The following is a 20,227-nucleotide window of genomic DNA, read 5'->3' on the forward strand; positions in this document are numbered from 1 at the left end:
ACGCATCCGGTTAACTGGACGCGTCCCATCAACCGGACACTTCACATGAATGGACACGTCTCGAAATAGACAAGTTCACTCCGATTGAATAGAGCAGAAAGACAACCGATACAAAGAAAGTCGCCCTTTTGTTCTGTTCAATCAGCATGAACTCATACGAACTCGCCCTACTCAACATTCTACTAAACAGACAAGTGACGTCTGGTCAGTTTACACGTCTGGCCAACTAAACATACGCGGCCAGCTGGGCATTGCCGATGAACTATTTATAAATATATTTAGTAAAAAGATCAGCTTTTCGATTTTTCTTTTTGAAAAATCACAGTGTTCAAGGAGATCGGGTTGCTCAGCCTACTGAGCTGGCTGAATAAAGCTCTCTTATACAACTAAAGCCAATCGTTTCAGCGAGCAGTGTTCAAGACGACATTCACGGGATCGAAAAAAAAAAGGGGGGGGGGGGGGGAAGGGGGGAGGAATAGAAATGTCACCGCGGCGGAAGTGTCAAAAGGGAAATGAAACGTGAAACGGGAGTGCGGATGCGAGGGGCGGTTAATTATTTTTGGTGGTGATTTAGATAGCGCGAGGAAGTGGTCGCAAAGCAGGGGAAGGATCGTAACGGGCGCGCGAGTTGAATGGGGGAGCCGGGTGACAAAGTGTGACCTCGTTAATTACCCGGACTCTCACCCTCCCGTTTCCGCACAGGCACGTGTCAAGTGCGCTTGGTCGCCTTCGCGCGAATTTTCTGCGGTTCGCGTTTCATCGTCGACCCACGCTCATTAACCCTTGCCTTCCCATTTGTTGGAGCAACGTGCAGGTTTGCCTTTGTAGTAGGTGTGTCCGCGTTCTTTCGTTCTTTGTTTCTTTGGAACTGCCCTCCGGAATTAGACAATTAGCCGCACTATTAGCGCAGCAAACCGGATCTCCTAATCGCGAGATGGGAGAACGATTACGTGGCGTGGCCCGTGTCCGTATTTGACGGTACGAAACGCCATAAAACCGATAAGTCGATCGATTCATTTTTACTTCTTTCATACAGGTGGAAGCAAATAATCGCAGATAAGGAAAAGGACAACTAAGTGGGTTAATTTTAGCTTCTTTCGTACTGGTGAAAGCAAATATTCGTCGATAAGAAAAAGGACAACTAAGATGTTTAAATATTTCGTGTGCATACACACATGAATACTGGCCTCTGCATTGTAATTGTTTATGGTAAGCAAGACTGCTGTGCAGATCGGTTACTCCTGCTGCAGAAAATCAGCGCGCCCTTTTTATGATAGATATTGCCCTCGTTGCAAAAAGGAGATAGGCCTTTGTCTGTGATGAGCGTTACGTCAGTTTAATTGATGTGAAGCATCTGCGAATATAACTAGCAAGGCCATTTGCATTTTGTAACTAAATTGGCCTTTTTTACGAAACTTTCAAGACTAGTAGTCTTAGTGGTCGGGATATTTCATTTACCTTCGTGCTCTGAATTTTTACAAAACGTGCTGGCTTTCTTGTCTTTATGCCGTCCTTGCCAACCTGAGTGGATTTAGAATATAATGCCAGAAACCATTGAGTGTGAATATTTCCGGTTACTTATTGTCAGGAATCTGCCAATGTACTTTTCTTCCCTTTCGTTCATTTAGTCCCTCATGCTAGCTTTCCCCCACGTGTTTAATTGGCTTTTGTTTTCTGCCCCTTTTATAATTTCTACCTTGGTTACAGCTTATAAGTCGCATAATTCGCATAGGCCGCTTGGGAATATACGCGTACACTTCTGAAAGACTCTCTGAAGGACACAGCCGTATGCACGCCGCAGAACACCCGAGGGGCCACACTACAATAAACGGCCCGCTCTGCACAAAGGGCAAGATACCCAGAAAAGCAAGCTGTCACTATTGCCCCAAGGAAATCCCCGGAGACAGACACAAAAACGAAACAACATAAAACAAAGACTTGCCTGGTGCCCTCAATTCCAGCCTCTTCCCACCTCCTTCCCTGCCCGAAGGCCGATTCAACCGAGTCTATTCATTTGCCGCTAATTTGGCGCCGCTGTAAAAGAGACATCTCGGCTGGAGAGTCTCTCGCCCTCGTATCCCCGCGCACGGGTTACTGAAAGAAAGGCGATCTTCGATCGAATCCGATGAAGAAACAGAGCAGAAGAGTTTTTCTTTTTCTCTCTCTTTCACGAAGCAGAAACGACATCATCATCATCACCAGCAGCAGCGACAGATGAAGCAGCCAGCAGTGGCAGCAGCGGTGGTCGCACGCAGAAGGAAAGACTGAAGGGGCACAAAGGAGAACGGGACGTTCGCGCCGGGATTTCTCCCGCCGTGCTTGCAAGAAGGTCCGGGGGGTCCAATTATAGCCTCCGAGATGGGCGCGCGATTGTTGAGGCGCCGCCGCCGCCACCACCGTCGTCTGGCGAGGATGGCCACCGCTCTCTTTCTCTGATGCTTCGCTTCATCTCCCTCTCTCACGCGTGCCCCGCAGGGAAGGGGCGACGGTCAATAGCCGAGGGTCGGTCGGAGTACCAGCGTTCAAGGAAGAGTGCGGTTGAGCGACGAAGCGAAGGAGGAGCGGCCGTACGCCGATTTGCGCAAAGAGTTGTCGTCGAGTTGGTGGGGATAGCGGGAGGGGAGAGTCGTGGGGGGTAGTAGGGATCGAAGGTAGGACGGGACACGGGGAAAAACGGAGAGGGTAATAGTTCTCTCCAGGCCTAGGGACGATGAAGAGCGGAAGGGGGAAACGAAAGATGTAGAAGGGTAAAAAAAAAGATATAAAAAGACAGAGGGGGCACTCAAAGAGAGAAAAAGGGCCGGCCGCGCTGCGATTCGCGTAATGATCCGGAGAGCGTTAGGCCTGGTCGCAACGAGCGGACGAATTAGGGGCCGAATCTGTAAGGAGCTGGGAGAATACAAATAACCTCGGCGGCCGCTGCCGAGACAACGGAAGAGCAAAGAGAAAGAGAGGGAGATGCGAAGGAGAGGGAAGGGGAACCAATAATGACGTACTGCTTCTAACTCCAAGAAAAAAAATTAAAAGCAAGAAAAGATCAGAGAGTGCACGGCACACTTCTCTAGCGCTCCTTCGCTGCCTCCTGACGAGGTTTGGTTTAAGGGCGCAGTGGCGGCCGCACTGGGTTTCAGTACGCGTTGCGTAACGGACCGGTGAGCTTCTACAGAAAGGCTCTTGAGAAGACAGTGAAACAAAAGTGGGAGACAGAAGATTTTTTTTGTTTGTTTCAGTTATTTTCGCAAGCAATGCGAAACAGAAGGAAGTGCACACGGAGGGACACATGCCCTCGCACCGAGAATGCGCACTAGGAAGATGACTGTACAGAGGACAAAAAAAGCAAAAAACAAAACATAATACACGATAGTGTCCCGGGACAACCAAAGAAGGGGTGGAGAGGATGGGGAAGAGGAAAAGAGGGGGGGGGGGGCGGGGGAAGGACATCCACATAGCTGGTACTAATTGGGCGTGCGCGGCACGGGTTTGCCGCCGCGGCCCCTGTGATGTTTTTCTTGCGCACCCCCCGCAACCTACCTCCCTGCACTGCCAGCTAGATGTCTCGTTTTCTTATTTCTTTTTTCCACCTTTGGCTTGTTCTCTGGAAGGAACGCGATGAGCGAGCACTTTGATTCGCGGTGAGCCTAATTAGCGAAACAAAAGGTGGTGGCTGTCCGCAGAGCTGACGCCGGCAGAAGGAGAGCGCGCGGCCGAAGCGCTTGTTTGCCACGGCGGACGTGCGCAAACAGCCCTTCCGAATAATGGCGGAGGCGGCCGGAGCCGAGAGAGGGCGCGCGCGCGGGACAGGGACCTTTGGAGTGGCTGCGCGGGGCCGATGAATACGACTCGTTCCAAAAGGCTCTGGCCGCGCACTGCAAGGGGCGCAGAAGGAAGGCCTCGGAAATGAGGTTGAAAAAAGGTTAGAAAAAATATAATATGTAAATAAAAATGCCTTGAGTGTCAGGACGCATCGTGAGAAAGAATATTACGACGTCGCGCAATGGACGCAAAAGAGGCAGTTCGGGGTATCACGCAAGGTCACCTTGAGTGCAGTTCACTTATTTTCTTTGTGTTTTGTGTTCCTGATTGAAACGGTAGCGTGAAATATCGAGAGATTTGATTTCATATGATGAGGTGTAACGTACCAAAGCGACTCAGGCTACGAGGGACGCCGTAGTGGAGGACTCCGAATAATTTCGACCTTCTGGGGTTGTTTAACGTGCGCTGATGAGATTAAGACGTCTGCGGGGATACGGTGGCCACAACTGGCAAATGGCAGGGTTAATTGGAGATACATGGGAGAGGCCTTTGCCCTGACATGGGAGTAGTCTGGCTGCTGCTGCTGCTGCTGCTGATGATGATGATGATAATGATGATGAACGTGCGCTGACATCGCGCAGCACACGAGCCTCTAACATTTAGCCTTCATCGAAATGCAACCGCCACTGCCGGGATAGAACTCGCGTCTTTCGGGTCAGTAGCCGAGCACCATAACCACTGAGTCACCGCGGCGGCGAAATAACGAAAGACCCGGAGGAGACGACACAGGATGAGCGCTTCTTATTTCCTTGGATATTTATCTATTTTGCGAGGCTGGTTCAGTCACGAATCACGCATAACAGCACGCCCAGTTTTCTGGCCTGCTTCATGAATACCCGTAATCGGATCGCAGTAATTACATATGTAACTTTGCAAACAAAAAACAGGGACATGAAGGGGACACAACCAGCGCAGCTCTTAGAATAGCACAATATTAAGCATGCAAAAATGCACTCGCGAAATGATTTTCTTTTCAATTTATTTACGAAAGTGTGCAGGTGCCCTGTGCGCTCAGTACGTGTCGCTGGCTACCGATAAGTACTGAGCTAAATGTGTCTTGTTCCCGTGGTCTTGTTCGAAACCGACGGTCCTACAGTGAAATAAAACCTGCACAGTAATCGGCTCTGTGATCGCGGAAACTATCATTTTCAGCTGCAATATTCCATACAGGCCATATTTATCTTAATTATTGCAGCAACTTGCCACGCGCAAAGTTATGGTAACGAATTGTCTACAGATTATTCTCCACAAGAAAAAAGAACAAAAGGAAAACAGGCGCTTATAAGGTAAAAAAAAAAAAAATCTTACAGTCGGGCTTAGATTTATATCAAAGATAGAAAAAAGCGAAAGATAGATTTATGTCAAAGATAGAAAACGATATGAGTAGGCTTTAGGAATGGACTAATAAGGGACAGTTAAGCCAGCTGAGCTTCTTAAAATGCGAGATGGTGAATATAGTCAGCTAGCGGTCACTACAAAAATCGCAAATGCGGTATGTGTTATTAAAACAAAAGGAAGAGGCAGCCACGCTGGAGGCAGCGACTGTACACTTCCTTTCGCAGCCTAATTCGCGCTCCGTCTCCCGTGTCGCGCGTGTTGTGTCTGACGCGCGCGAAGTGTTGTGTCTGCCTGTTCTAGTTCTCGGCTTTCTGCGCTGTCGGCAAAGCCAGCAGCGTCACCACCCAGCAAAAAAAGGTCATTGTTGCTGTATTCTAAGATGCGCCGGATAGCAGTGTGCGTATCTGAGCAAGCTTCATGAAGTGATTTGCAAAAACCTCAGGTTAGTCATCTTTAATAGTTTGCGAAAAGAGTTTTGTAAATTCTGTACTGCAAATTTAAACGTGTAAATTTTTGCAACCCAAGAGTTTTCTCTAAAATAAGAAGTGTAATAGACAACACACACAAAAGCCAGAACCATTCATTCAAAACTCACCGACCACCTGATTTAGCCTGCTATTTTGAACGTAACTTTTATTCCGATTGAGACGTCAGCTGAGAAGTGGTAGGATTCATACTTGTTATATTCCGAGTTTTTGAGCAGCACTGTACCATGTCCTCTCTAAAGGACTACTTAAGACGCTGCAGTGGTACGAGAAGAAGAAAAATGGGAAGAATTACCGCTTTAAAATTACATTTCTTATTTCAGTTCGCAAGGCACCCTCTCCTACTTCCCATCGTGGGTATGCGCCATTTCAACAGAGGCCAAAACAACTCCAACAACTTGCGAGATCTTCAGAGTGTAGCGTACATAATCTCCCGATACCGCACAGTGATCATATCGAGCACCTTGCGTCGTAATATTTCGTTTCCAACCGACTGAAGCATCTTTCAGGAAGTTAAAACATCAACAAAACTCAGAAAAAAACAGGCAATCGCGCTGGCAGGGGTGGCCGCAGTGAGGAAGCGTATAGCGAAGCACGACATCACGGTCCCGGGCATCGCCATCTGCGTGGTTTGCGGTGTATATTAAATTGCCAGTGGCTTAGCTCTGCTATGCCAGAATATACGTAGCGTGAGGTGAGGGCGAGGTTTCCACATCTCGGTGGACACCTGAACCAGAGGGAAGGCGCATAACTGCCCTCTTGGCATAGCCCCTTGGAACCACTACCACTTGTTTACAACGGCGTGAGAGTACCGAGACCGCCACGGAGGAAGTGACGTCATGTCACGTGATCGCACTCCTGGGTGTCGTCTGCTCGAGTGCGCCTACCATCGAGTTTCTTACTATTACCTAGAGGGAAAGCTGGCGGCGCTGCACTTCAGCCACCATGGACGCTCAAAGCATCATGGGGCGGTGAGCTACTTGTTGCGGAACAGTCGTATTTTTTGGGAACATGGAGTGGCACTACTAAGATGTTTCATTCCGAAAACGCTGTTCGTGTGTGCGCAGACGACTTTCTCGCGAACGCAGTGCGCAAAAACCATAGTAATGAAAACGCAACAGCACACGACGCCAATAAAAGGTTTCACTTTTCCGAAATGCCATTAAAGAACCTTTTAAAGCGTCTAAACAACAACATTTTTTTTTGAAAACATATTTACTTTTAAAAGTACGCTTGTTAGGCACAAAATATTAGTTTTTGCAGTGTTCAATACTTGGCCAATAGGAGAGCTAGCCATCTCTTATTTTGGGCAAACTTTGCATTGACGTGCTTTTCTGCTCATTTGTTGCAATCATTAGGCAAAATATTGAATGTTAGGACATTCGTATGTATCAAACAGCTTTATTTTTCTATTATTTTTTGGCCAAAAGTTGCAGTTCTTCAGTCGGTAGCTCATGATGATTTGAGCGAACATGGTGGCTGAAGTGGTCTCGAGAGGCCTCCATGCAAACTCCCATAGACGGGTTGCCAGCTTTCCGTCTAGGTAATAGTAAGAAACTCTATGGCGCCTACGGGATATGGTTTGGCAATATGCGTCCTGGGCAGGTCACTGGCTTCCCGCTCTCTTTCCCTCCTCGCTTCTTTATGGCACAATTTAGGCGTCCACACAAAGTGAGACAGTTACGATGTCTTCATTTCTTTATAATATGACATGACATGACGTGATAAAGCATAGCATAACACCACTTGACCTTACATGAAAGAGCGTAACAGAAGCGAGGGAACAATTAGGAACCATTTTGTGTCGGCTCGGAGATTGTATAGGTTAGGCGAAAAGTTGCAGTAGAAAGACGTAAAACGTGGAGGAGTCTTCGTGCGGTTGGCTCACCCTTATTCCGCTGGCGGCGTTGACCTGCACGACCATGACGACGCGCAGGGGAGCTTCCTGGACGTAGTGGAAGCGTGTTCTGCCCAGCAGTCGCTCGCCGGCCTGGTTCCTATTTGAGGAAGAGAACAAGGAAGACCGAAGTCTCCACTGTGACGCTGCCACTGTGACATGGACTGCATGAGCTGTCGAGAAACCGCCAGAGAACGGGAAGGGGTTAGGACTGTGTGTAGAAGCTATGTGTCCCAGAGTAAGAGAATGTTCCGCCGGCTGGAAACCGCGATGCGAGCCGACTTGAAGTAATTAGAAGTATCTGCACTTTGTCTATACTGTTGTTATGAAGCTGTGCTTATGAAGCAGGTTATGCAACTGTGGCATGTGATAAGCAACAGGATACTCCTGAGAGCCACGCCGTGCTTTTAACTACGTATCAGCCTTGATCTCGTTCGTTTTCACCCATTGTAGATTTAACTTATATGCTGCTAACACACAGCGTATTCAGTCTTTCGTCACTTACTCAACCATCAAGCAGTGTTTTCCGTATAGGGTGTTTTATCGCAGTTGTCGTGGCTGGAGCGGTAAGCTGTTCTTATGAACGACTGTACAGAGTGCACACAGAGGCTTTCACATCGACGACACGAATAGAGGATACAGGCCTTGTCGGGTCACTTTTAGGGATTTTGCTTCCTCCTTAACCATTACACTTTTCCAGCGTACGAAAGATGCTGAAATCAACTTGACTGTCAACGAGGCAAGGGACGCGGCCAAAGCAAGGAAAAAGGTGATCGTTGTACTGATCTTCCGAGTTAGCCCGAAACAGTAATTTAGACGCCGCCATCGTTCATCGATGGCTTTTTCAGCCACGGAACCCTTTTTCAGGCAAAGGGAAAGACAAGAAAGCAGAAGCAGTGGAGAATAAAGATGAGAAGAAAAGAAGGGCTGCGGTAGAGCGGTGGTTGTAGTGGTGAGAGAAAAAGGAAAAAAAAAAAAAACGACACGAAGCGCAATTCGATACACTTCCATCGGGTGTGTTTTGTCGCGCGAGGGAGATGTAGCTGCTCCTTCTCAGAGCAAGCACTGACAAGGCCGCCGCTAAGAACCACCGCCGCCTTTGCCGTCGGCAGAAACGACAGCTGCAACACTATCCGCGCGAGTCCGTGCGAGTGGCGAAAATCAAATTTGCGAACTGCGCGAACCGGGAGAAGAAAGAAAGAGAGAAAAGAAACGAAGAGAAAGAAGAAAGAGAGAGTCCGAAACGAAGAGAAGAAAAGGAAAAGAGAAAGGAAAAACGTAGGTGGTTCCGCGAGATATTGTCTCCACGTTTCGCGTTTCAAACGCAGCGCCCCCTCTTCTTTTCACTTTTCTCTGCCAGGACGCGCGCCAGGAGTGCGCAGAATGCCAGCGGCGAGACGCAGCGCGAGGGAGAATGTCTCAAGAAATCTCCTCGAGTTGAACCCGGTGCGGGGGGTTGGTTGAAAGGTCTCGTCGGCTGCCTCGGGGCGGCGACTTCAAATATGGCGGGCCTCAGAAAACGAGGTTAAGGAGCGAGGCTCGCGTCGCTCCATTTCACCTTCGAGGTACCCGGATGAAGGTTGGCGAGGAAGTGGGAGGAGGTTAAGGGATTACGAAGGGCGACGAGTCTGCATTGTCCCGGTTAACGTGACGCCTCCCTCAGCCGAAGTGAACAGTCTTTCTCCGCGCTACAGCAGGCATGCGTCGGTGGGCAGGTGCCGCCATCTTTCGCAGAGACGCTGCACTAGTTATTTTCCCATGCAACAGTTACGTACAAACGACGTTGTCGCCAACACGCAGAAACGCAAACAAGACAGCAGAGCGAGCAGGCGGGAAAAAGCGTTTTCTTCCGCTCACATGATAAGAAGTACTGGCATGAATAAAAGTACGAATGACGTCACCATTTGTATCTTCACCTATGACCTGAATATATGTACCGTCTTACGGAACGCTACGAAAGAGCTGCTTCATCCTTGCACTTATTACGAGTACATATGACCAACTTTGCTTTAATCGAAACCTGCTTCGTGTTCTCTCACCCACACCACTGATTACTGCACTGCTGTGCGCATGGTGGAAATACGGACAAGAAGGCCATATGGTGGGCCCCTGTACAGACTGATATCCGTGCATAAATTTCACTACTGATATCCACCCCATTTAGAAAAAGAAAAGAAAGGAATCAGACGCAGCTTCAGACCTATGTGCGTTATCGACTCGCGGACTTGGAGCAGGTACTGAGCTGCGAGGACCACGCCCTCCATACAAGGAAAAAAAAACAATAAAAAGATTGCTTTAAAACAACTTCTTCAGAGGCAGCGGGATAGGGAAGATTAAAAGCTTTAGGTCCACACAAGCCCAACCACCAGCACACGCTGGGGTGGCAGTGAGAGTTAAGTGGTAGTCACGTTCCCGCACAGCGCGTGCCCTTCCTTATTACCTTCGGTAGAAGTCCGCGTGGGCAGCGATCACATCCCAGGTGCTCCGGTAGTCGCACAGCGCGTTCTGCTTGGTCGGCGCCCGGTCGTTGTGCAGGTGCTCATCCTCGTCGCAGAACTGGTTCACCTGCGCGTGAGGAGAGAGGGAAAGGTGGTGAGGGTAGAGAAAGGACGGCTCGTTAGGCAGCACTGGCTTCTGGCAAGCAGCGGGCCGATCAATGCCTTACAGTCGCGATTAATCTCCAGCCACCACCACTTGGGTCGATTCGTGCGCTATCAGTCGAGAAGCAGGGAGCGCGCCAGCGAACGGGTGCGCAAAGTCCGACTGCCAGCGTACGCGAGCACAGCACCACGCCGAGGGCTCCTCGTTAAAACGCTATTACGTAGTTTCTTCCCTAGGAAGGCCATAACGTGCCGGGCCGTTCGGCCCATCCGCGCTAGTGCCAACGCTGGAACCGCGCGATGTTGGTGGCCCTTTGCACTCACATGGCGTAGACTTAACTGCGACAGCGTTTTACCCGCAAAGCGTATAAGTGAATAGTGTATGCCTGTCATTGCGTCACGAGGCACGGGCCATTGGAGGGGCACCTGTCTGAGAATAGCTTGCTCTCCTTTGGCGTAGCGTTGTGAACTCGTGTAGATTGCGCGTCTTAAGAGGTTCCTCTGGAGAAGATCTTCTTAAGAGGTTCTCGAGAAGTCCACTTTAAAGTGTACAGGCTAGGAGATTTGCATTAAATGGTGCAGTTTAGGAGGCACGTTTAAATGGCACACCTCAGTAACCCCCCCCCCCCCCCCCCCCCCCCCCCCCCCCCCCTCGCCGCCTTCTTTATACATGTACACCAAAGGAGCTTCTCTTTAAATGGTGAACATTAGGAGGTCCACTTTAAGAGGATCCACTTGAATCACATATGACTATAGAGTGCGCAGTGTGCAAATCCTGACAAATCCGATTCTTGGATAACATTTACTTGAATAACAACATGACCTCGGACGCTCACATGAATAACATTGTTATTGGCCATCAGGTGAAGGCGGCAGACAAGGGAAAGGATGGACTCGTTATGACACATTAAAGGAGCCGACATTCGCCGAAATCATGAAACACTGGGGAATGTTTCTACCTTTTTAAAATTTATGATGTTGATCAACAGAAAATTAATATAGTGTAATTATTTTATCGCTGCAAAATAATTGATTAGAAAGCAGGAGAAAAACAACCACATACCGCCGGTGAGATCCGAACCCATGACCTCGGAATTTCGCGTGCGGTGCTCTACCAAGTGAGCCACGGCGGCGGCTATCCAGTTTTCTGCTTTCGGAGGATATATGTTGCGTGTAACCTAATCTTGAGAATAACGAGGGGATTTACTTGAGAGTGCTCACCAGCGCCACCGTCGTCCATAGCGGCAGATGTAGTTGTATTATTGCACGCTAGGCAGGTTTAGTTACACGTTTCGAAGTTATTTAGGCGGCAGTGTGAATGCCAGAAATTTTTACAAAGAAATTCGAACGTCTGAAAAAGAGCGCTGCGAATATAGAACCACAGCTAGATCTTAATAAACCAGGTAGCAGAGTGACATGGGATGGCGGTTAGCTGCGGCGTTGAAAAGGACCTGAAACACAAGACCAAGCGCTCTTTGGTACTGTGCCAGACACGACCTGACTGCGAAAAGTTAACTACAACGCATGGCAGGGATTCATAGGATGACTTACTACAACGAAGCAGAGAGGGTGTGCGGCTCACATATAATATCGCTGAATTGAAGATGCCCTCTAGAACCGTAGTTCATATAAACTCCAATCAAAAGGGTCAGCAGGCGCGAACGGTGACTGTGTTGGGATAAGTCTTCACCGTCTCTAAATGGACTCATACGGGTTCTCGCTCTCTATCTAATGAATTTCATTACGGATACCGTCACAGTATCACGTAAACGGAACCAACCGCATCCGAAAAAAATGGGTGGATAGCCCTGCGAACGATACTCGTTAATAAACGCGCTTTCGAATTTGAAAACAGTGACCGAGACACACTTAGCTATAGCTACTGTATATACTGTGAAACAGTGACCTCTGGTTGCCGCTGTGCGAAGATGAGCCTTCTGCGTACACAATTTCGACGTGGCAGACTGTCCTAGAGCGTAGAACTGAACTGCGTTCCGACACTGCAGATCGAACGGAGTATCCCAAAAAATGCGACTACAACATCATCGGAAGCGGGAGCTCGCACGAGAGCGGGCTCGATCTCGGGAGAGGAGGGGAAGCACGATGCGCAGGGAGCGGAAGCCACGAACACTAGACACCGATGCACCCGCGCGGTAGAGGCGGCTCGTAAATTTGAAACTCATGAATCAATGAGCGCTCAAATGTTGCGCAAACACGCTCACAGAGTAGGGGGACGAGGCGGTGTGAGAGAAAGCGCTACAGCCTCGGCTAGGCTTGGCTTGGCTCGGAGCCCGGAGTCTTGCTCGTGCGTGATGAATGGATGTTGGCCTAAATGCGCCCCCCCCCCCCCCCCCATCCCAGGACCCCTCCCTTCACCTTCCACAACACGACGAAACCTAGACGGCACCCTACCGCCGCTCCGGCGCGCCCTGATAAGTTATGGCACGGCGCACGTCTCCGCCTAAAGCGCGCTAGAGCACCATGCCGCTTGGCTCATCGTTGTCGCCCGCATGGTCACTGTGGTAGTACGTACGGGATGCTAGACGTAGGCTGAAAAAGCAGGCTTGTGGGCGGCGATAGCGGGAAAGAATTGACATGCAATAACGGCGATATAGAGGAGTCGCTGCAGATGATGCTGGTGTGTGGTGGTACAGTGGTATCTGCTAGTCGAAAAGAACTCTGCTGGTTTTTTTTTAGGCTTACTGCGAAATCCTTCGAAGATGAACGTAGGGGGCGGGGAAGGAAGAGAAAAATGACGCCGAATATTCCTCAGATTGTTTCGAAACAGCTGTCTGCGATGGTTGTCCCTTCGGGCGCTGGGAACTGGAGAAATTTTCCAGAGCCCCTTCTACTCGGAAAGTATTTGGAAGAGCGATCTTTGGTTTTACAGGTCCATATCCTGCGAAATACGGGACGCGAATAAAAGTGGCGCAAGAGTTTCGTCATATTGCTTTGCTCCTATACAGCGGACGCTGACGTGTCTCGCCGGCAAGAGAAATATTGTCACGTGACGTCCATGTATAGACGGTCTAGTCGAGCTTGCGTTAACGTTTCGTACGCCGGGTGAGCCCTCTAATCTTCTACAGAGTATCAAACTGGTGTGGGGGCAACGCGAAAGTTGCAGCTGATGTATTCCTTTTTCTTTGCAGCAGTTTTTCTTATATGGTAGCGCCCAAGAAGCTAGACGAATGATTAAAAGCTGGCTTCAGCCACGCAACAAAAAGAGAGAAAAAATGGATAGGCAGAAAGGGATGGCGCGTTGCCCTCCTTACGTTTGGCAAAGTCTGAAGCGCCATGATGGAGGAAAAGACGTTCTCCTGGGTCCGGTTGGGCAGGGCGTGGCAGTCATCGTCCCGGGGCCGCCCCGTCAGGGGGTCCACACGAGGCACGCATCCCTGGCCAGATGTCGTCCTGCGTCGAGCATGGGGAACAGGAACGGTCAGCTGAATGTTTGGTCGTACCAACCCTTAGCGGAGCACGTGACATTGAACTAACTAACTAACTAACTAACTAACTAACTAACTAACTAACTAACTAACTAACTAACTAACTAACTAACTAACTAACTAACTAACTAACTAACTAACTAACTAACTAACTAGCTAACTAGCTAACTAGCTAACTAACTAACTAACTAACTAACTAGCTAACTAAATAGCTAACTAGCTAACTAACTAACTAACTAACTAGCTAACTAACTAACTAACTAGCTAACTAACTAGCTAACTAACTGACTAACTAACTAACTAACTAACTAACTAACTAACTAACTAACTAACTAACTAACTAACTAACTAATCAATTTAGCATTAACTAAGTAATTAACAAAAGCTAACAACTGAACGACAGCTAATAAACCAATAAATAATCATTTAATAAACTAATTAACAAAGCAGATAGGTGAACAATTAATTGATAATTAATTGTAAGTGTTTAATGAACTGTCTAGCTAGATACCTGACTATATACGATGATGACTAATTCGTTTCAGTCGCACACCTAGCAATGGGATTGTGCAATCTCCGCCCCGTTGAACTGCGAGAGCCGTGTGCTCCGGAAGCACTCTAAACTGGCTGACTTTTGCTCCGATGCGCGTTCCTCAAAACACTGCGCTCCAATGGCATAGACCACAAGCAATGACAGGCGGAGGATCGAAGGCTTGGTTCCTCTAGAGAATGCTTTCCAGAATGCGAGGGACTGTCCATTGGTCACGACATCGCGCAGTACACGGGCCTCTAGCATTTCGCCTCCATCGAAATGCGACCCAAGCGTGTCAGTCTGGCACTCACTGTGCCAAAGGTTCGCCTTGTTCGGCATATCCAAATCAATGCAGTCATCACCCCCAGCCGGCTCTTTCTCTAGGACTGTCGATCCGAACCCTCCAGTCCCAACTGCTCCTCTACCTATACAGGCCTATCCCATTACCTCTTCCACTGCCCGACTGCTCACCAATCGGGTTCCTATCCGCCTCTCCTTTCCCTGTCTATCTCCATATGGCACGCCTACTTTGGCGCTGAAGGGCAACAGCAGCGGCGATACGCTCGGCCTGTAAATTTAGGCCGAAAAAATGGTTTGCACTATGAATAGTCTTGTACATACTACACAAGACGTACCGCTCAAGATAATCCTCTCTCCGCCCCATAATCTTTGCCTCTTTTTCGATGTTCCCAGCGTTCAGCTTGTTTACTTTTGATAATGATTGGTTTGGTTTGGTTTGGTTTGGTTTGGTTTGGTTTGGTTTGTTTTAACGTCCCGAAGCAATGTAGGCTATGAGGGACGCCGTAGTGAAGGTCTCCGGAAATTTCGACCTCCTGGGGTTCTTTAACGTGCACTGACATCGCACAGCACACGGGCCTCTAGAATTTCGCCTTCATCGAAATTCAGCCGCCGCGGCCGGGATCGAACCCGCGTCTTTCGGGTCAGCAGCCGAGCGCCGTAACCATTGAGCCACCGCGGCGGGTACTTTTAATAATCAGGAAATTTTAATACAAGCACTCATTACAATGTAAATACATCTAAATAAAAGAAAAAAGAAAAAGTTACTCATCCATTCATTAAATGAGAACGCTAATTCTCTAATTAATCGACGCTCCGTTTAATTAAATCCGCCCTTATCATCGCCAGTGTTGTAAGGCCTCCGCCCCATTTCCGGACTTCAAAGCTTTGGCCGAAGCCTTACTGATATATACATGCCCGACACAACTAGAATAAACTATGAATAAGGTATCTAACGGAAAATGATGGTTGCTACGAATAAATAATGAATGAAAGATGAAGTTGATATCCGAAACGCTACACATAAATACGCGTACGCACGCAGCCACAACTAATGGCACGTAGCTCTGATGAATTGTTGTGAACCCTACAATAGCCAGCGTATTTCTCAAAGAAGCGCCCCCGCATAATGCGGGCAGCAGCTACGACAAAGAGCCAAGAAATCAGAAGACTCTCGAGAAAAGAAAAAAGAAGAAAAAAGAAAACGGGGCTCGATTCGTACGAGGCTAATGCTTTGTTCGTAGCGCGCAATTCAAGCGGCGGCGCCCATTATATTACGGCTTTCCTTTGTACGACAAGAGAGAAATTTGAGGACAAGGAACCACTGCAAAAGACGGAAAATTAGGCGTCCGGGAAACGGAGAGGAGCTTTGTGTTTCGCTCTTCCGACGATGGCTTGCTCCCCGCAGCGAGCTTGGTTCGTGCTCTCCGACGCGAACGAGAATTCGCGTGCGCCGTACATGCAAATGAGGAAGAAATAGGCAACGCCGCTGCGTTTCTGTGTGTGCGTAGGGCGTACGAAAGCTGGGGCTTAGACTGTAGCGTCCATGTATAATATTCGTGTTTATCATGAGCGTACGCATGCGCGATTAAGCGCGGCTATTATTCCATCACTTTTATAGCTACGAGACACCTAGGTATGCCACGTTGGAATAAAAAATGAACCTGCTTCTTCGGTTGGGTGGCTGATTATAACTATGCTGGGCTAAATACATAATCAAATGATAAAGGAATCAGACATGAGAAATCGTATATCTTATTGAGATTAACCTGGTTCAGATTACTTGATGAAAACCCTTCCCCTCTTTATCTCTGTTTCACCAGGCATATGTGAGTATATATATATATATATATATATATATATATATATATATATATATATATATATATATATATATATGAAAGAAGCCAACAGCCACAGAAACCAAAGGGCACAGGGGATTTTTTAATTAATTTATTTATTTTGTGGTGTTGATCAATTTAGAATATTACTTAATATGTTATCGCTTAAAGCGAATTGATTAGAAAAGCAGAAGAAAAAACATTTACTGCCGCCGGTGGGATCCGAACCCACGACCTCCGAATTACACGTCCGGTGCTCTACCTCTGAGCTACGGCGACGGCTGTCAAATCTTCTGCTTTCGGGGGTATTTATGTTTACAAGTAACCTAACTTTGAGAGTGTTCATCAGCGCCACCCATGTTCCTAAGCGGCGGACGTAGAACGTCCTGAGTTACCGCAGGTGTGACGTAGAACGTCATCGAACGGAGAGGGTGGAAGCTGCGTGAGAACCCTCTTATGCTTCCTATGGCGTCAAGGCTGCCAGAACCGAGGCCCTCGCTAAGCAATTAAGCAAACAAGGGAAGGGGAATGAGGGGTTCGTTATAAATATGAAAGAAGCCAACAGCCACAGAAACCAAAGGGCACAGGGGATTTTTTAATTAATTTATTTATTTTGTGGTGTTGATCAATTTAGAATATTACTTAATATGTTATCGCTTAAAGCGAATTGATTAGAAAAGCAGAAGAAAAAACAACCACTGCCGCCGGTGGGATATATATATATATATATATATACACACTCACATACGCCTGGTGAAACAGAGATAAAGAGGGGAAGGGTTTTCATCAAGTAATCTGAACCAGGTTAATCTCAATAAGATATACGATTTCTCATGTCTGATATATATATATATATATATATATATATATATATATATATATATATATATATATATATATATATATATATATATATATCACCGATAGCTTTTAGACACTCTGCACTGTACTGACTATAGGTTTTCAATAATTGTAGTTACTGTTGCAGATACGACAGTTACCAACGCAGGGAGCTAGTAGCAGTAACTAAGCAAATATCAAAGAGCTAGTTCCTTGAAGCTCAGTTGTAACCACAGCGTAAAAATGCGTTTAGGTAGTTTGAAATCTAGTCACGTTCAAAACTGGTAACACATTGAGAACAACCGCACTTTCTGCGTCACTATCTGAATACATGGTAAAAAAGAATATACTGATGTCCCTTGCTTCAAAAGTGCGGGTGTTTCAGGCCGGTTGCTCGACAAAATCCGAGTGTATGAAGTGGAGAAAACGACAGGGCATAAAAATGAAAGCAACTCACTTTGAGTGTAAGGAAAGATATTTACATATGTGTGGTTAAAAATGCGTAGCTCGTTTCGTAATGCATACTTCGAGAAAGAAAACAAAAAAAGGAACAACCTCCGTTCGGCAGGCATCGTTTGTTTGGGGTGAGGCGAACGCTGTTCTCGAAATTTAATCGTGTCTAAAAGCGGGCATTCAACTGCGGCTGCCCTTGTTAGCGTGAATAGTTAGCATTCATTTCTATACCAGTAGAGGGCGTTGTTTATATAGGGGGGGGGGGGGGGGAGGCGGGAACAAACTCAGAGAATGAGATTCTCTGAGAGAATGAGAATGATGAGATTCTGCTTCCGAAACTACACGCATAATTGAGGTAAACAACGCACCTGTGAGGAAGCAAGAACGGAAACGCTATTGGAAAGCAGTCTTTTTTTTATGCTTTGGGGAAGACGAGAGTTTGCCCGCACTGGTGGCTATATAGGCTGATGTTTTCTTCAAATCTAATGAATGCACTTTCACCAGATAGTTTTGTTTTGATGCAAATGCGACCGCTGCCAGGAGCCAATATATTCACGAAATATAACGCGTAGCACGCAAGACTTGTTACCGATGCTTAGCAGGTATAGCTCTCGACAAGCACACGCAGGTAAAGGGCGAAACAGGATTGGTATGTTCCGCGAATAGTCGATGAGATTTGTAAGTGGCGTGTTTAACGCAGTTTTTAGGGGCTTCTTGTGCTGTAAAATTTCTTGACTGTTTATCTATCGAAAGAAGTGAGAAGCTCAGTTTAACGAAGGAGGATAAGCTAATAACATCGGCCGTTTCTGCTCGCTTCAAGTCGACTTCTTTTCATTCATTTCCTCTGTGATTTCCTCCATGCAAATAGACTAATCCCACGAATAATTAAAATTCCAAAGCAATAAACACGCTGGTAGACCTTCCATCTATCCATCTGGCCGCCGGCTAAAATCAGGTTCTCGCAATATGCCGCATTATCCGGATTGCTTGCAGCACACAGCGAGAGGGGTGGGTGGCGTGAAATTGTTCTCAGTTATAAGTGAGCGCTTGGAGCCTTGGAACGAAACTCATGTACCAGCTCGAGCGAGGAGAAAAAAATACAAATAAAAGCATTTTTGGTAAACCAACCACATTCGGATCTCGTTTCGTAGCCCACGTTTTGACGGCAGGCAACAAGAGGGCTATAAAAAAAAGGAAAAAGAATAAAAGGCGCGCAGTGTAAAAAAAGAGCCTCCTCCATGTTATGTTTGCTTCTTTTTCTATGAAAATATTTGCTCCTTTCGTTTTTCTCTTCGTCTAAATTCTAAGTTGTTAAATCAGGCTACCAGGATTTGAGTCCTCCTTGTATGACCAGTCTTCCTCGTCGGTTTGTATCTATCACCAAGGGCACAGTAACAGCCGCAGCGCATAGTCAAATATTTTCGGAAAGGCCAGTCACCCTCGAAAACAACGCGAATGCGTTGAGCATTCACAGCCTTTGTCAGCTCGTGCGGTGGGAGCGTTGTCAAAGAATTGTTTTCTCAGTCATTGGCCAATGTTGGGAAATTCTTGTGGATGGGACCGCTTTTAACAAAGAAAGGAGGGAGAGGGGAAAAACAGGGAGGAGGGGGAAAGCCGGGAAGGTTAACTGGGAGAAGAAACCGGTTTACTACCACGCACTGGGGTGGAAGGGCGCGACATCGACGGCCACAACATTGGCCAATGGCCCTGCCATGAGCCAATGTTTGGCCAACGTTGGCCCATGGCAGAGCCATTTCTCTGAAAAGTGACCGCCTCTTCGAGCAGTACTAGTGGCACTGGCAAAGAAGAAAGAACGCAGGAATGGGCTGGTACTAGTAATGCTGTATTGGCGGGTATACAAGCAGGTATTAGTAATACACGCTAATAACAGTTAAGCATAATTTCTGAGTGTAAGCATTGAACGCGAATTAGTAGCGCTTAGTTATTCTCGGTTATATCCAGCAGGCGGTGAAGCAGATAACGCCAACGAAGAAGGAATAGAAGGCGGACCTAAAACGAGCATACTTGTTAGTAGGAAACAGAAAGAAAGAAAGAAAGAAAGAAAGGAAGGAAGAAAGAAAGAAAGAGAGAAAGAAAGAAAAAGAAAGAAAGAAAGAAAGAAAAAGAAAGAAAGAAAGAAAGAAAGAAAGAAAGAAAGAAAGAAAGAGCCCGAAATTTTTTCTGCCGCTGTACCACAAGAGTGTGAGAGAGAGAGAAAGTGTAAAGAAAGGAAAGAAGCAGACATGCACGAGAAATAGGCTTGAATATGGAAGCCCACAACAATACGTGGCGCACAAATTCCCTATTTAAAGAAAGGACCAAGTTCATGCAAAACGAGACGTTGCCCAATAGAGGAAATCCACATGCGGTGTGGGCTGGATTCTGCCTTTTATTTTTTTTTAAATCTTGCTTTCCTTTCGTTTTGTTCGTACAGAAGACGAAGTATAGCGTGCATGCTAAAATAACTTCGAGAAGAAAAAATAAGATAACCGCCGGAGAACCATCAAAGAGATGAGCTAGGAAAAAAATAGCACATAAGGGCTGTTTGCGGAGGAATACTTGGGCGAGATAAGGCTCAGAAGTGGGAGGAAAAGAAAAAAAAAGTGTAAATGATTTCTCAGGAAACTCCCACGCGAGAAGACGAAAGCAACTGTAAGAACGGAAAGGTTGAAAGCAAAGTAAAAA

At 47.1% G+C, this 20,227-nt stretch overlaps 1 protein-coding gene and 1 non-coding gene across 3 annotated transcripts in view; both read right to left on the reverse strand.

Annotated features, from left to right (window-relative positions):
* LOC149358769 (calcium-activated chloride channel regulator 2-like) overlaps positions 1 to 20,227 on the reverse strand; it is a 458,350-nt gene that overhangs the window by 34,101 nt on the left and 404,022 nt on the right. For both annotated transcript variants that reach the window (XM_089570958.1, XM_089570957.1), the window contains 3 exons: positions 13,406 to 13,544; positions 9,974 to 10,098; positions 7,525 to 7,633 (listed from right to left, as the gene is read on the reverse strand). In XM_089570958.1, coding sequence (XP_089427084.1) covers positions 7,525 to 7,633; positions 9,974 to 10,098; positions 13,406 to 13,544 — 373 coding nt within the window. The remainder of the gene's footprint in view (positions 1 to 7,524; positions 7,634 to 9,973; positions 10,099 to 13,405; positions 13,545 to 20,227) is intronic.
* On the reverse strand, positions 16,457 to 16,528 carry TRNAT-UGU (transfer RNA threonine (anticodon UGU)). Its single transcript has one exon. It is a non-coding gene; the product is annotated as a tRNA-Thr (tRNA).

This window comes from Amblyomma mixtum, chromosome 2 (genome assembly GCF_055824585.1).
Source record: "Amblyomma mixtum isolate Tamu chromosome 2, ASM5582458v1, whole genome shotgun sequence".
In the NCBI taxonomy this organism is placed as follows: Eukaryota; Metazoa; Arthropoda; class Arachnida; order Ixodida; family Ixodidae; genus Amblyomma; species Amblyomma mixtum.